At 31.9% G+C, this 15,733-nt stretch overlaps 1 protein-coding gene across 19 annotated transcripts in view; it reads right to left on the bottom strand.

The window, feature by feature from the left end:
• Positions 1-15,733, bottom strand: part of ANKRD17 (ankyrin repeat domain 17) — a 250,560-nt gene that overhangs the window by 173,289 nt on the left and 61,538 nt on the right. For all 19 annotated transcript variants that reach the window (XR_014243983.1, XM_082390034.1, XM_082390051.1 and 16 more), the window contains exon 2: positions 2,038-2,191. Coding sequence is in view for 18 of the 19 variants with exons in the window: in XM_082390034.1 (XP_082246160.1) it covers positions 2,038-2,191 (154 nt within the window). In the remaining variant the exon portion in view is untranslated. The remainder of the gene's footprint in view (positions 1-2,037; positions 2,192-15,733) is intronic.

Genomic DNA, 15,733 nt, shown 5'->3' with positions numbered 1-15,733 from the left:
AAGGAACTCTACCTCCAAAAGTAGCTCCTTTCAGCTGAAATCTACCTTCATGTAGCATCTTTAAGCCTGGTTCTGCCTCTTCAAACCACAGAAAACAAATATCCCTCTTATATTCAACTTGACTCTTCTCATCTTCAGGAGAAACATTCCCTGTTCCTCTTATGACGTGGTTTCAAATAATTTCACAATCCTCATTTCTCTCAGGTAAACTCCTAAAGCAACATCAAATTTCAGGCAAATGCTAAATTATATCACTGCTACCCTGTACAGTTTTCCATACTCAAGGAAAGAACCTTGCATGTGCCCCTACTATGTTTTCATCTGTATTTGGTCAAGATTCCCTTAATAATCCATTCTAGAATTTTACCCAGGATAGAAATCAAACTTAACCATGAGTCCTTCAAATATTTAGATGCTGTGTTATGAGATATTTATTGACAGAATTATCAAACAGCAATAGGTCAGTTTTATGCTATAATGAAATATCAGTTTATATGCATTGAATGTACAGAATCTAGCATTGGTTCAGGGTGCTCAAGCCATGAACAATTAATGTTCACCATATATTTATGTCCACTTTAGGAAAGTTAAGAAAATATGGTTATTTTAAATGATCACAGAGATTTAGAGTTACTGTTCCCTTATATTTAAGGCATATTACATATCATGATGCTTACTCTTGGTTATGTATATAAACTCTAATTAAAACACTTCCTGTGAGGACAATATAATGATGATCCACTTTACAAAAATATAATGATGATTCACTTTACAAGGTTTTAAAAGACAATCTGTGACAAAAAAGTGGAGGGAATTATACACAGTCAATTCTTATTATTCATGGTAGTTATGTTCTGTAAAGTCACTGGGAACACTGAACTAATGAATACTGAACCACTGCTCCAAGGGGAAATACAGGGCTAGGTGCCTGGAAGTCTCTGGCCACAGCATTTGCATTAACCAGTCAATACATAAGCTTGTTTTATGTGTGTTTTTGTGTAAATACAATTTATTTAATATATTATACTTGATTTATTAACATTGAACTCACAGCCAACAGCACTATAACTCATGCTGAAGAGGCTTATCTAATACACATATATTCTACAAAAGGCACATCACAGCCTTCTCACATTTAGTAACACTAGATAGCACTTCAGCATTATACTTGGAGGCCATTTGAAATCACCAACAAAAGGCACAAAAATGTGGAAAATGTGGCACTAAGTAGACCATGGAAAGGACACTTGTTTACAGGATGAGTGCTGAAACAAGAAGGCAGAGAGCATCACTTCAGCAGAAAACATGCACGCAGAACAACTCAAAATTTTCACCATTCTGTGCATTTCTATGAAAGACTGAGAAAGCACTATAATTTGGGGGTATAAATACATTTTATAAAGTAGGTGAATTTGCAAAGATGGAATTCAGGACTAATTAAAACTAACTGTATAAGAAGTCTCTGTTTGGACTTCCCTGGTGGCGCAGTGGTTAAGAATCCGCCTGCCAATGCAGGGGACACAGGTTCGAGCCCTGGTCCAGGAAGATCCCACATGCCACGGAGCAACTAAGCCTGTGCACCACAACTACTGAGCCTGTGCTCTAGAGTCTGTGAGCCACAACTACTGAGCCCATGTGCCACAACTACTGAAGCCCGCACACCTAGAGCCCATGCTCCACAACAAGAGAAGCCACCGCAATGAGGAGCCCACACACCACAACACAGTAGCCCTGCTCGCCGTAACTAGAGAAAGCCCACGCGGAGCAACGGAGACCCAACGCAGCCAAAATAAATAAAATTAAAAAAGAAGTCTCTGTTTATAAGGTTTACAACAACCTGTCAACTTTATTCTGGTAATGAAACTATGCTTATATGAAATGTTGCATGTAGTGCTCTAGAAAGTAATCCATTAACCTTTATGAACAGTCTTATACTAAATATACAACATCATACATTTATAATAACTGGAGTTTTTAAGAGTTATATAGAACTTTGGAAAATTAGGCTTATTATATATGTAGAGTTTGCAGACTTACCTGCAGCTTCTAGTAAAGCTTCCAGTCTAGCTTGTGTTTCTGGATCTACTGTCCTGAGGTCTGCACCATCAGCAGCACCTGACAAGAGTAACTTGGAAGCCGTTTCCAGCATTGGATTTTCCAAATCATCCTGATCCAAAATGAAAGACTCCACCTAGAAAACAAATACCAAAAAGAGAAGAAAGGGAGGAATGAAAGGAGAAAAGGAAAGTTGGAAGAGAAATAAACAGAAGAAAAAGGAAGAGAAGAGAAAAATATTTTAACATCAAAATCAATGATAAATACAATGCAATCCTGAATAATTTCAATGGGATAGATAAGCCCACAGTTTAAAGGAGAAAATTACATTTGTAGAATAATTTAAGAATGTATTATTCATATCATATATAGTCTATTTTCTTTTCTTACTGAAATCATATGTATTCTTTTCTATTCTAATTTCATGGGGGAAGGGTAGTGGATGGGAGAGGTTATGAGGTTAATACTTAGACATGAAACCTCTGACTTTGGTAGAGGACCTAAATTAGCTGTTCTTAAATCTTTTGTTCTCAGGACACCTTTATACACCTATAAAGTACTGTGCTGCTCCCAAGGACTTCATATAAGGGTTATATTGATTAATATTTACCATATTCGAAATCAAACTACAATATCACAAAATCAAAACATTAATATCACTACTCGTTTCATTACAAAAGTTTTTAAGTACTGGAACGCTGTCAAGCCCAGGCAAATAAAATTTCCAAAATTCTAGTTTGTGCTTGAAAGCTTAATTTTATCATTGGTGACAAATACTGTTGATTGTTTCCCTTAAAGTAATAGGCTCACTTCGATCATTTCTGAGAACATTTGCCAAATGCCCAAGTTTGACAGGCATAGTACGTCTGTCTTTTATATTTTTCCAGCAAAAAAGACATTTCATGAAAAAAAAAAGTGGACTATTCACCTCACATCTCAAAAAAGCCCAAGTGCTTTTCCCTCAAACACCACCATACTTTTATATGCATAAGTGCTTTATGTGTACTTCCCATTTTGTCACACAATAACATTAAAAGGACATGTATTCAAAAGTGGAAATTTCAAAAAATTAATATTTATTGCTCTATCAAGATTATTCTTCAGGTGAAACTGGGCTTTCATTTTATTTTTTTAACTGTGAGTATATGGCAGTGATAACTACAATGATACTAGCACAATTTGGTGCCATGGCCTTAAGAGGCCAGCAGTTTTACCTACCATTGCTTTTGTATCATCAGTGCAAATATCAACCCAGTAAAAAGGCAAATAACGTATTAGTATTGTGATGAAAACATTTTTGACCTCTTGAACATCCTGAAATGATTTCTGGGAACTTGAGAGGGCTGCAGACCATACACTGAGAACCACTGATACAGTAACATAGACCAGATTCAATTAAAAGAAATGTAAAGAATTAGAAAACAGCAACTCTTAAGAGATGGGGAAAAGTTTTGTTTTGACATCCCTTGTCATAGTGCTACTTACAAATAGGTATAAAGATATAATTCTTTACAGTTTGCTGATAAAAAGTTGATAATTATTATATAAAAATCACTAACATCAGGTGAAATTTATTTCACAAGTCTAAAGTACTTCTAACACTGTAATAACTAAAATAGATATAAAAGTTACTAATAACCTAGAACACAATTACCCTCATGCTTAGTATCTAGCTGTCAGAAATAAGATTTTAAAACTTCAGAAATAAAATTCTTAACCAACATAACATCAGAAACTCTATTGTTCCATCTTTAAAAGTCACCTGTCTAGCAACCAGGCATAAATCCTCTATTTAATCAATATATATTTAATATTGAATGTTAAATTTAGGGGGAAATAATATGCTTCTTTCTAAATTTCCATTAAGCTAATGCAGTTTAATATGAAATAACATTTCAGATTTCTAGTATTTCAAATATAAATAGACACAGAACACTGAAAATAATCTCCGTAAATATTTGAAAATTTTCAAAAATTTTGCTATATATTAACCTTAAATATCTATATGATAGGAGGGAGTTAAGAAAAAGACAATAATTTTTTTTAAACTTTTATTTTTAAAGGCAGTAGTGAAAGCATAAGTGTTATACATTAGGAAGGGGACTTTTCAGCATGGTTTGGTCATAGACACATGTGATTCAATATTATAGAGTGGTAAAAACTATGTCCTCCTATCTTTAACCATGGTCCAGACAATGAGTCTTTCTAGAGAAAAAGTTGCATCCCAATGAAATTTTCTGTTAAAATATCTACAATTTTTCAATCCAATGGGAGAAGACAAAAAAAAAAAGAGAGAGGAAATAATCATGGAAAAATGAAAACAGGTTAAAATGAACAGGTGAAAAATTAAATAATGTTTCAGATTAAGGTTTTAGAAAACAAAAGATATCAAAGAGCAGTGCAAAGTGCCAAACCAAAAGTACAGATCAAAGGTACTAAAACTGTTTAAAGGAGACAATGCATGCAGAAAGAATATGAAAGGATTTTGACCAAAATAACTAATTGGTATAAGAAAAAAAGAGAAGAAGGAGTATAGCACTGGTAGACAAGCATAAAATTTCTAAATGCTAGAATACAGGGTTTACTATAGGAAAAGTCAGAAAGTTACAAGTTAGATCACAGAAGGTATTAAATTTCAAACAAAAGTGATTTTCTGACACAAGGTCCCCTTATGCCACATTGTATCTTAACTAAGTTCGGTGAAAATTTACTAAGAAAAATGCATCTCAATCTTTTCATGAGGGATACTAAGTGCAGAAGAAATATGTTTTCTTATTGATTTAAATCGTCTCCATAAAAGTTCTTTTTCTTTGGCCACGCAGCACAACTTGTGGGATCTTCGATCTCTGATCAGGGATCCAACCCGTGCCCTCAGCAGTGAAAGCCCGGAGTCCTAACCACTGGACCGCCAGGGAATTCCCATCCATAAAAGTTTTCATATTGATTTTTAAAGTCCACTATTCTTGATATGTGAAAAACTTGATAACTTAAAAATCAGTAGATTCAAGTGACTATGAAATTCTATATATAGATTTTTAAAAAGACATTAGTATGAAAGAAAAGAATAGGAATGGATGTCTATTATAGTCTCTACCACCTCCCAGTTTAAGATTAATGAAGAATAAACTAATTTCAAGGATACTGTTAGGATCTAAAGACCTAGGTACCATTACTGCTTCATCTGCTACCTGTGAGACCTAAGCAAGTCTCTCAGCCATCTCTAGATGCTTATTCTGCATAATTTTTTCATGAATTTTTCACATGACTTATTATACATATTTACTGTCTTTCTAAACTCCATGGAAATAGGCACTTTGTTTGGAGCACTGATATATATACAGCAACTAGAACTATGCTCATCACATTGTCAGGACTCAAATAACTCTTGAATAAATAAAAAGATGGTTTGGGGACCCTTCCCTTTCAGATTCTAAAAGGTTGCAGTGTATTTGGAGAAGGGAGAGGTAGTTACAAAAAATAAATTTAAAGGTATATTTTATAGATATAGAAAAATCAAATATTAGGTAGCAGGTAGGGCAAAATGCTATCTTCACTGATTTATTAAACACACTTTTATTACAAACAGTCTTTGTACAAGAGATATTGCTGTTTACTACTATGAGATGTGTAAAATTAAGCCTACTACCTAGGAGCTTATTTCTTTAATGTGAGGGTAAAAGTATACAATAACAATAATACAAAGTAGAAAGTGCATAAGACGAAGAGAGGAAAAAAAAAGAGCCATAGGAGTTCTGAAGAGGAAGCAGAAGAGGACTTCCTCCTTTAACACCAATTCCTCTTTTCCCACCTGGAAAAATTCTTGTGCTACATTACAGAACAAGTAGAGAGACTGATATAAGGAGATGCAGTCTTATAAAAATACAAAAATAAGTAACCCTTTATTCAAATGTCAACTAAGTTATGGGCATATACCTCTTTAACATATCCTTAGTTGAGGAAATTCAGATTAAAAACTAAAATGCATTTTCCCATTGAAACCTAACTCATTTTTATCATATTATTTCTATAGAAAAAAATTCATTTTGAATAATGGCCAAGTTCTGGAACATTAAAAATGGTCTGAATAAGAAATTCACATAAATATTCTGAAACATTTTCCTTAAATGAAATGTATAAATAACTTTCCTGAAGAGGGGAGAGACAGAAGGAAAGGGATGTCCTTATTAAGTTTATTCATCCCTAAGGGAAATAATCTGTCAAAGTTATCAATATTCAAAGCATGACAATTTAAGTTATATCTAAGCTATTTTGGATGTGCTGTTTTGACTAGCTGGATATTTTATGAAATGGTATTTTGTGCATCAAATTCTTGTCTAATACAAAGAACCATCAAAATGCAAGGGTCTTAGAAACCACCAGGTTCAATTCATTGCTACAGATGAGAAAACAGAAGCACAGGATCCTTATATAAATAGCAAGTTTCTAAAGATCTAACGCCAAGAGATCAGTTATCCAATTAACAAGTTCAATATTCTTTCCACCAGAAAAAGAGGCTGTTGTTTGACTCTACTCTAGAAAAGCTGACTTTAAATTCTATATTTAAGGGATAAAGCTGTCAACACCTGAACCCAATGTTTAATTACTAAAAGTGAGACAACTAAACATTATATGCCCCTGATTTACGCAACATAAAATACACAGTACCTCCTATGAAGTACTCTTGCCTCCCTGAAATAACCTGCAGTTTATAAAAATTATTAAGGCAAATATCAGGAAAAAGTTAAATCAGGGCTCCTCAATCTTGGCACCACTGACATTTTGAGCCAGATATTTCTTTATTGTTGGGAGCTGTCCTATATATATATACACTTCAAGACGTTTAGCAGCATCCCTGGCCTCTACCCACTACATGCCAGTAGCAACCCTATCACAGGTTGTGATACTAAAAATATCTCCAGACATTGCCAAATGTCCCCCTGGAGGAAAAAACAAAAAAAACCCCTGGGGGTGGGAAACTGGGAACCACTGAATTAAACAGAAGCACACAGACTAAACTAAAATCTAGAACATGTTTTAAAAGAGAGAGACAGTAAAAGGGAAGAACTGTTCTAAATTAAAGAAATTCCAGAGACATAACCATCAAAATAATATAGACCTTATTTGAAATTTTTAAGGAAAATGAAGAAATCTGAATATGAACTGTACATTAAGTAGTATAAAGGAATTACTCTGGTTAGGTAAGAAAATGCCCTTATCTTTTAGAGATGCATATTGTAGTATACAGAAATATTGTCAGGAATTTAAAACAAAGTGGTGTGGCAAATTTTTGATAATGGTGACCTGAAAAAGAGATTTATAGAGGCTTTATTTTACTAGTCTCTATACTTTTGTGCACATTAAATCCTTTTAGTTTTTAAAGATTAAAGGTGATGTTTTACTGCAGAGGTTGTTTTTGTTTAAAAAAAATTATTTAACGGTAATACTATTCGATTAACAAAGTATTTTTTAACCGGTTTGCAGGGCAGAAATAGAGACACAGATGTAGAGAACAAACGTATGGACACCAAGGGGGGAAAGTGGGGGTGGGGTGGTGGTGTGATGAACTGGGAGATTGGGATTGACATGTATACACTAATATATGTAAAACAGATAACTAATAAGAACCTGCTGTATAAAAAAATAAAATAAAATTCATAAAAAGTATTTTTTTACTTTCTCCCCAAAATAAACTTAACACAAATGCTTAACAATAAAAAGCAAGGTCTTTTAACAATGGTCAGAGCTGAATGAAGTTGTTTATGCTATTAATGGTATTCCCAATCCTTGTATACTCAAAACACAAAGTCACATGAAAATGTGAAATGTAGCGTCATTTGGACCAACTGTGAAAATTAGCATAACATTTCAAACTAACTCCTCTTCAGAACAAATGTATTATCACTGCTATATAAGAGAAGAGCAGTCCATTTGGTAGTGTAATAAACTGGTATTCACTCCAAAGAATAAGGATACAGTATATTCTGATTAACTAGACATCATATATACAAACTCCATTCAATTTAACGAATAAATTCACTGTCAATTACATACTATGTGCTAAGCAGCAGGACAGCCATAGAAGAATGGTAATACAAGATGATTTTTTTAAATAATCAATGCTGTCCACAAATATAAATATAGAAAGGCAACTCTATGTACAAATAGCTAACTATATCAAACAAGATTGGAAAACAGTACAAAATAGATACTAATACAGTGATTGTACAGAGGAAGGAAAAGACAGTTCTGAATGAAAATAGTAAAAAGAATAATGCTTAAGTAAGATGGGGGTCTTTCAGTATCTTGCTGAGAAGTTCAGAATTTATATGGTAGCTTACTGAAGGGTTTAAGCATTAAAATAAATACTCAGTGTTCTAGAAAGATAGAGGCCACGTGAAAGATGGTTTTGGATAGACAGGACAACAGAGACAAATAAACCAATTAGGAATTATCAATCATTTGATCAATATATCAAACGAAAGATTATGCAAGGTGGGGATAGGAAAAAGGGTCAGTCTTCGAAAGTAAACATACTTTAAAAAACGAGAATGCTAGCAACTACAGAATTTGGATTTCTTGACCTTTAACACTCCCCATCCTCCCATCTCATCACTATCCACCAATTTATTACTGCTTTTGTTGTTCTGGAAACCACCCTCCACTTATCATTGAATGTCAAGCTGGTAATCTGAATTTCAAGATGATAATAATATTAAAAGGCTGTATATAGAAAGGTAAATATTAAAAAAGAGATTAATTTGAATCTATGATAATTTTATAACACTGATTGAATAAATTCTTAATAGTTTACACTACGTCTCTCAAAAAAGCCCAGAAAAATATGGTATGTGTTCTTCCTAGTTCTTTGAATACAAACACATATTTATTATTATAAGAAATAGTCATCATCATAGTCATCATAATTATTTTCTTCTGTACATCATAATTATTTTCTTCTGTACATGGTCCTAAAATCTAATAAAAATTTCTTTGCTCTGTATTTTTTATAGTCTTTTTTTGGGGGGGCATTGGGGGGTAGGAGGTATAGTTGTTTTACAATGTTGTATTAGTTTCTACTGCACAGCAAAGTGAAGTAGAGTTCCCTGTGTTATACAGCAGGTTCTCATTAGTTATCTATTTTATACATATTAGTGTATATATGTGAATCCCAGTCTCCCAATTCATCCCACTCTATATAGTCTTAAATAGGGTAAAATTCAGCTAAAATACTGCAACTCTTAATAAAGAGTAAATTATCCTAAAATTAATACATTTGGGGTATAATTTTTCTGTACTAGTGGAGTCCCTGAATACTGATTTATGTATACATTAAAATAAGAAAATAAAATAAAAGCCCACTTAAAGTCCTTGTAAAAAGAGTATCAATTAATAGTCTGACATTATGGTATTGGTATCCTGAGATTAAAGCAAATAAAACTAAAGTGAAGCTGACTAAAATAAATTTAGCTTTTAAAAGTCTATTCATTAAGAAAACACTGATTTATACCTATATTCTTTCATTCATAGTCATCTATCTATCTAATAAATTTTAGTTAAGATCTAGGAATGTGCTAAGCATCAGTGATATACTGGAAAACACAGCAGTGTTCTCACAGAGCTAATACAAGACATGACGTCTTTTCTTATGCTTCAATGTACTTACCTGCCTGCAACAACTCAGTATTAAACTATCAATACAATATGAAATTTTTGACATTAATTATAAACTTTATAAAGTGAACAAATTATTAATGTTTAAAATAAGTAAAAATTGTATGGAATTCTCAAATCTAGAGTTTTTAAGTAGATTTTTTGCTAACAGAATTAGTTATAGATTATTTCAAGGGTTTCCTTAAGTTCAGTATCAATAATACAATGCAATTTAATTATAAATTTAGCCTACTTCTGCTATTTATCATTATTCATCAATTATCATAAAAAGAGCCTCAAAATAAAACAATTTCCTGTAAGATGGCATTAAAATGCACATGCAGATATACACACACATAAAGATTACACACCTACACACAGAGTCATGACCTGGTAAAATTTGAGAATTCCAAGGATATAAAGTCTAGAAAGATTCCAGGGGGGTGCTGTTAATAAGAGAATTAAAAATCAGATTGATATTAGACTTTTCAAATACAAAACTAGATGCTAGAAGACAATTTGCAATGAAAAGAAATGAAGCACAATTATTTCTAAAAAGTCTAAACTGTAGAACAAGGTAAATTTTTAGAGATGTAAGCACTCTGAAAATTTAAAAACCACAAACATGTCTCAATTTAGAGAATGTATGCCTTAACAACAAAAATGAATCCAAGAAAAGGACAGCCTTGGAATCATAAGACTAAGGAGTTAGAAAAGAAATTAGTAGAATATAATCTTTCATTAACATTTCAGGTAGTTATTAATAATTCCTTAAAGTTAAAAAAGTAAAAGCATATTAAAACAAATATATTACTAAAATTTCAAATTATTTAAAAAATAGTAAAGTCAAGTTTGAATGAAATAATGTGAAAAGCCTACGTTAAGGGAAAGGGAGCAAATAGTTACAAACAGTGTTTAATTCAATCCAATGCCTGCTGAAGAACAGGAAGAAAACATATTTTTCAAACTGGAAGGGAAACAGAATTTTAAAAACTCCAGTTCAGTTAAAGACAAGGGGGTGGGGTGTGGGATAATAAGAAAATACATCTTCGCCATAATCTTCAATGTTAGGAAAAAGAACAAAGACCAAAAGACCAAGTTAATATAAAAGTGAATGGGAAAATTCCTCTTATTTTAAAACTGACATGTAGATTAGGATTTAAAAAAAAAAAAAGGAAAAATCTCAACTATATGCTATTACAAGAGAGAGATCTAAATTTTTTTGTCATAAAAGTTGAAAACAGAGGTGTGAAAAAGCAATCCCAGTCAAAGGTGCCATTATTAATATCAGTCAAAGAAGAATTCAAGGCAAAAAGCATTATACAGAAAAAAACATTTCATAATAATAATAGATACAATACACCAGGAGTGTGTGATAGCTCAACTTCTATGTACCCTAACAATATAACAGAAACATATAAAGTAAAAATACTAGAAATTTAAGCAACTTGAAAATTCACACAACTTAGGGGGAACCTTTCCACACACCTTTCTCAGAAAATGAGGAAAGCAAGTAGATTATGCAAAGATATGGACAATTCAGAAATAGAATTAATGAACTACACTTATACTTCATAGTAAAATAGACCTGATCATATCTTAAGCAAAGGAAAATCTCAACAGATTTTTTTTAATTAATACATTTTTTAAATTAATTACATTCTTGGTCCATTAAGCTAAAAGAAACTAAAAATTATCAATAAAAGAATAACACTGTACTTGAAAATTTAAAAAGAAAAGAAAAAAAGCCTACTCATGAACTCTCAGAATATGGAGGAAAAGAAAATTAAAATTGTGAGCATATTATTTCCAATGGAATTTGGTCACAGCAACCCTTAAAGAAAAATTTAGAGCATAAATGTATTCAGAAGAGCACAAGAAAGGTTTAAAATACATAAAATCTTCAAAAATAAAATACAAATCAAAATATATCAACATAATTTATAGTGATATAGAAATGAAGAAATTCAGAGAGATACAAAAGTAATTAATAAAACCAAAAATTCCTTCTTGGGTAAGTCTAACAAGAAAGAAACAAGCCTTTGACAAGTCTGATTACAGAAAATCAGAGAAAGAAAAAAAAAAAGGGAGAAAACTGAGCACAACTATACATCAATAAATGTGAAAGTCTAAACAAAATGGATGGTTTTCTAAGAAAAGAAATCATCAAAATTACCTCAAGGAAAGGTAGAAATGTAATAGAATATATCCATAGAAGAAATCTTAAGGGTAGTCCTTTCAGAAGGAACAGAACATTATTATCTTATTTACGAAGTCCAGAAATCAGATGGTGAAACTCCCTAGCTCATAAGCATAAATAACCCTATTAGCAAACCTAAACAGAAAAAAAAAAACCTAAATAAAACAAAAACTTAAATAAAACACCACTAGAAAATTCAGCAGTTGTGTAAAAAGTATAGCACACACACATATAGGAAAGGGGATCAAGAAGACATTAAGAAATACAGTTAGTGTGTGATCTTCCCCTACCTGGAATGTTTTTCGCAATGCTTGCATCATTCTTCAGGTCTTAGTTTATATTTTACCTTCTCAGATGATAATACCAAAGGAGGTACTCTCCTCATCTCTCTACCATACCATTCTCTTTATTTCCTCCACAGTACTACCACAGTCTAAAATTATCTTGTCCTTGGGTACTTGCTTATTATCTCTCTTCTCCATATAAAAAAGAGAGGAACCATTCAGACTTAGCACTATCACCAGTTTGTGGCAAAGTTCCTGGCACAATGCAATATCCGATATTGCAAGTATCCAAATACTTGCTGAATAAATACTAAAAATAAGAAACACCATTACCAATATTAGGTCAATGTATTAATGCAATTCACTACATTAAAATGTTAGAGGTGAAAAGAATATGTATCATCTCAACAAAAACACATGATAAAACACAGTATCTATTACCATGGAAATACCTGGTAAGCCAAGAAGGACACTTTTGTTCTTGACAATGTATTCTATCAGAAATCTAAGGCATATATAAAGTAGGAGTTTAAAAATTAGAAGCATTCCATTTAAATCAGAAAAGATGCCCAAATCAGAACTAGTAGGGAACAGATCTGGAAACCTAACCAATGCAACAAGACCAGAAAACAAAATAAAACAAACAAAAAAACAAAATAGAGAAGTAAATACTGAAAAAAGGAAACAACAAAATGCCATCATTTGCAGAAAACATAATAATCCTTCTAGAAATTTCAAGAGAATCAACTGAAAATTAAGTAAATGGTAAGATCAACATACAAAAATCAATAGATTTCCTATACAGTAGCAATAACCAATTGAAAAATAAAGTGCAAAATGGAAGAAAAGATGTAATTCACAATAACAACAAAAACTACAAAATACCCAGGAGTAAACCTAACAAGAAAAATGTAAGACCTACATGAAAAAAAACGATAAAACTTTACTAAAGGACATAAAAGAACACCTGAAGAAATGGAGAGGCATACCATGTTCCTGGATGGGAAGATTCAATAGTGTAAAGATGTCAATTCTCCCCAAATTAATCTGTAAATTCAATGCACTTCCAATCAAAATCCCAAAGGGATTTTTAATGGAACTTGACATGTTGATTCTAAAGTTCATCTGGAAGAGAAAATACACAGAAATTGCCAAAATTTTTTTGAAAAAGACAATGGGGAGGGATGCCCTACCAGATGTCAAATATAAAATGACAATCATCAAAACAATGGAGTATTAAATCCAGAACAAATATATTTTGGACTTTTAAAATATGATACAGATTGTATATCAAGTCAGTGGGAAAAAAAGACATACTGTTCAATAAATTATTTTGGGAGAATGGTTACAAAACTGAAAAAATTAGGTCCCAACCACAGAATATATATTCTCAAAATTCCAGATGAATTAAAATCTACTAGAAACATAAATAAAACTAAGAAGTAGTAGAAGAAAATATAAGAGACTAAATTACTATTAGAAGGCTTTTCTGGAAAGACACAAAACCTAGAAGCTAGGAAGGAAAAGACTGATAGATTTTGACAGTATAAAAATGAAAAATCCAAAGATTCCATAAAGTAAGACAATTGACAGGTTAGGAGAAAATGTTATAAAATATGATGAGTATATTATAAACAGAATTATAAAGAAATCCTAAAATTTCAGTAAGAAAAAGGCAAATCCCACAATGGGCAAAATGATATGAGTAGGCAATTTATACAAGACATAACAAATGACCAATAAATATGCTCAACTTCACTGGGAATCAGGTAAATACAAATTAAAAATGTGGTACTATTTTTTATCCATTGACAGATAATGCCTATTTTGGAGATTTGGCAGAATCTATAATCGACATTTAAAAATGCAGTTTTCCTTCTAAGAATTTAGTGTACAGAAATACTTGTACATGTAAGCAAAAAAATATGTACAAGGATGTTCATTAAAGTATTGATTATAACAAAAAAAAATCTAAGTAATCCATATGCCCAACAGAATAAGTTAAATAAATTATACTATGAAATAATAAATAACCATCTAAAGAATAAAGTAGGTCTACATATAAAAGCCTACACCACGACTATCTAAGGTACGTATCCTGCTCATTCTGTCCCTTCACTTTTCATCTCTTTACACTTCATTATTTATCTTTATGAAACTTAACAATATAGTGACATTTTCCCCCCAACTTGTTTATTATCTTCTTCTTACTTGAATATAAATTCACTTAGGCAAGGACCATATTTGGTTCTTTGCTCTGTCCTTTGCAACTAGAACAGAGCCGTAAACATAAAAATATTTCCTGAATAAATACATGAATACTGATGTAGAAAGATATCAACACTACATCAGGTGAAAAATGCCTCAGTAAAGCAGGCGTGGTATGTGCCTGCTTAAGTTGATTTTAAAAACAAAATGTATGTGTACAAGAACACAAACAAAAATTTTCAAGATATATAAACCCAAGCGATTAACAGTGTAATCAAAGAGTGAAATCAATGAGAGAATTTTACATTTTTACTTGTCTGTACCCTTCTATATTGCTTACCTTTAAAAACAACAACAACAAAAAAGACCACATAGTTTCCTATTGTGTAATCTTCGCAAATAATTAAAAAAAAACCTTTATCTTCAAAGAAAAATATCAAGAATAACTTATTTCCAACAAAAATTCCAAAAGAACTACCATAATAATTTGTATTATTTTGAGGTATATAGGATTAACTTGCTGGTATATGTAATTCAGTCTGAAATGCACATGCAACCCAATCATTTTTAAATGAATGAAAGAAGTCTTGGCATCAAAATCAGTCATTGTAAGATTCAGTTAAAGCAACTGCTTGGTTTCCCAAGAGAAGAAAAATCAGGAGAATATTATATTCTTTCCCTTCATTCTTTTTCCTTCTGCATCCAATTAAATTTTTTTGAAAGTCAGGTTTATTGAAGTATAATTTCGAATATATTCACCCATTTTTAGTTGTATAAATCTGTGAATTTTGACAACTATATAGTTACGTAATTGCCACCATAAACAAGATAGACAATATTTCTTATATTCAAAAATTTCTCTTGTTCCTTTCTTTATAGGCAATCTCTTACCACTACCCTCTGCCCCTAGCAATCATGTTTTGTTACTTTCATTTTCTCTTTCACAGAATGAAATGGAATCATCCAGTTTTGAGTGCAGCTTCTTTCACAAATGCACAATGCCTTTAAGATTCATCCACCCTACAGCATGCGTTAGCAGTTCATTCCTTTTTATTGCTGAATAAAAGTTTTTTTAAACTTACCTGACTAGGATCTCTAGTACTATGTTGAGTAGGAATGATGAGAATGGGCAACTCTGCCTTGTTCTCAACCTTAGGGGAAAAGCATTCATTCTCACCATTAAGTATGACATTAGTTCCAGGTTTTTCATAAATACCCTTTATGAGGTTAAAAAAATTCTCAGCAAACACAAGAATTCTCTGAAAATTTTGCTGAAAATTTTTTCAACAATGCATGTTGAATTTTGCCAAATTCTTTCTGTATATATAGTGAGATT

Source organism: Balaenoptera borealis (genome assembly GCF_965194805.1).
Source record: "Balaenoptera borealis genome assembly, chromosome: 4".
Lineage (NCBI taxonomy): Eukaryota > Metazoa > Chordata > Mammalia > Artiodactyla > Balaenopteridae > Balaenoptera > Balaenoptera borealis.
This window is presented reverse-complemented; position numbering and strand designations above follow the sequence as displayed.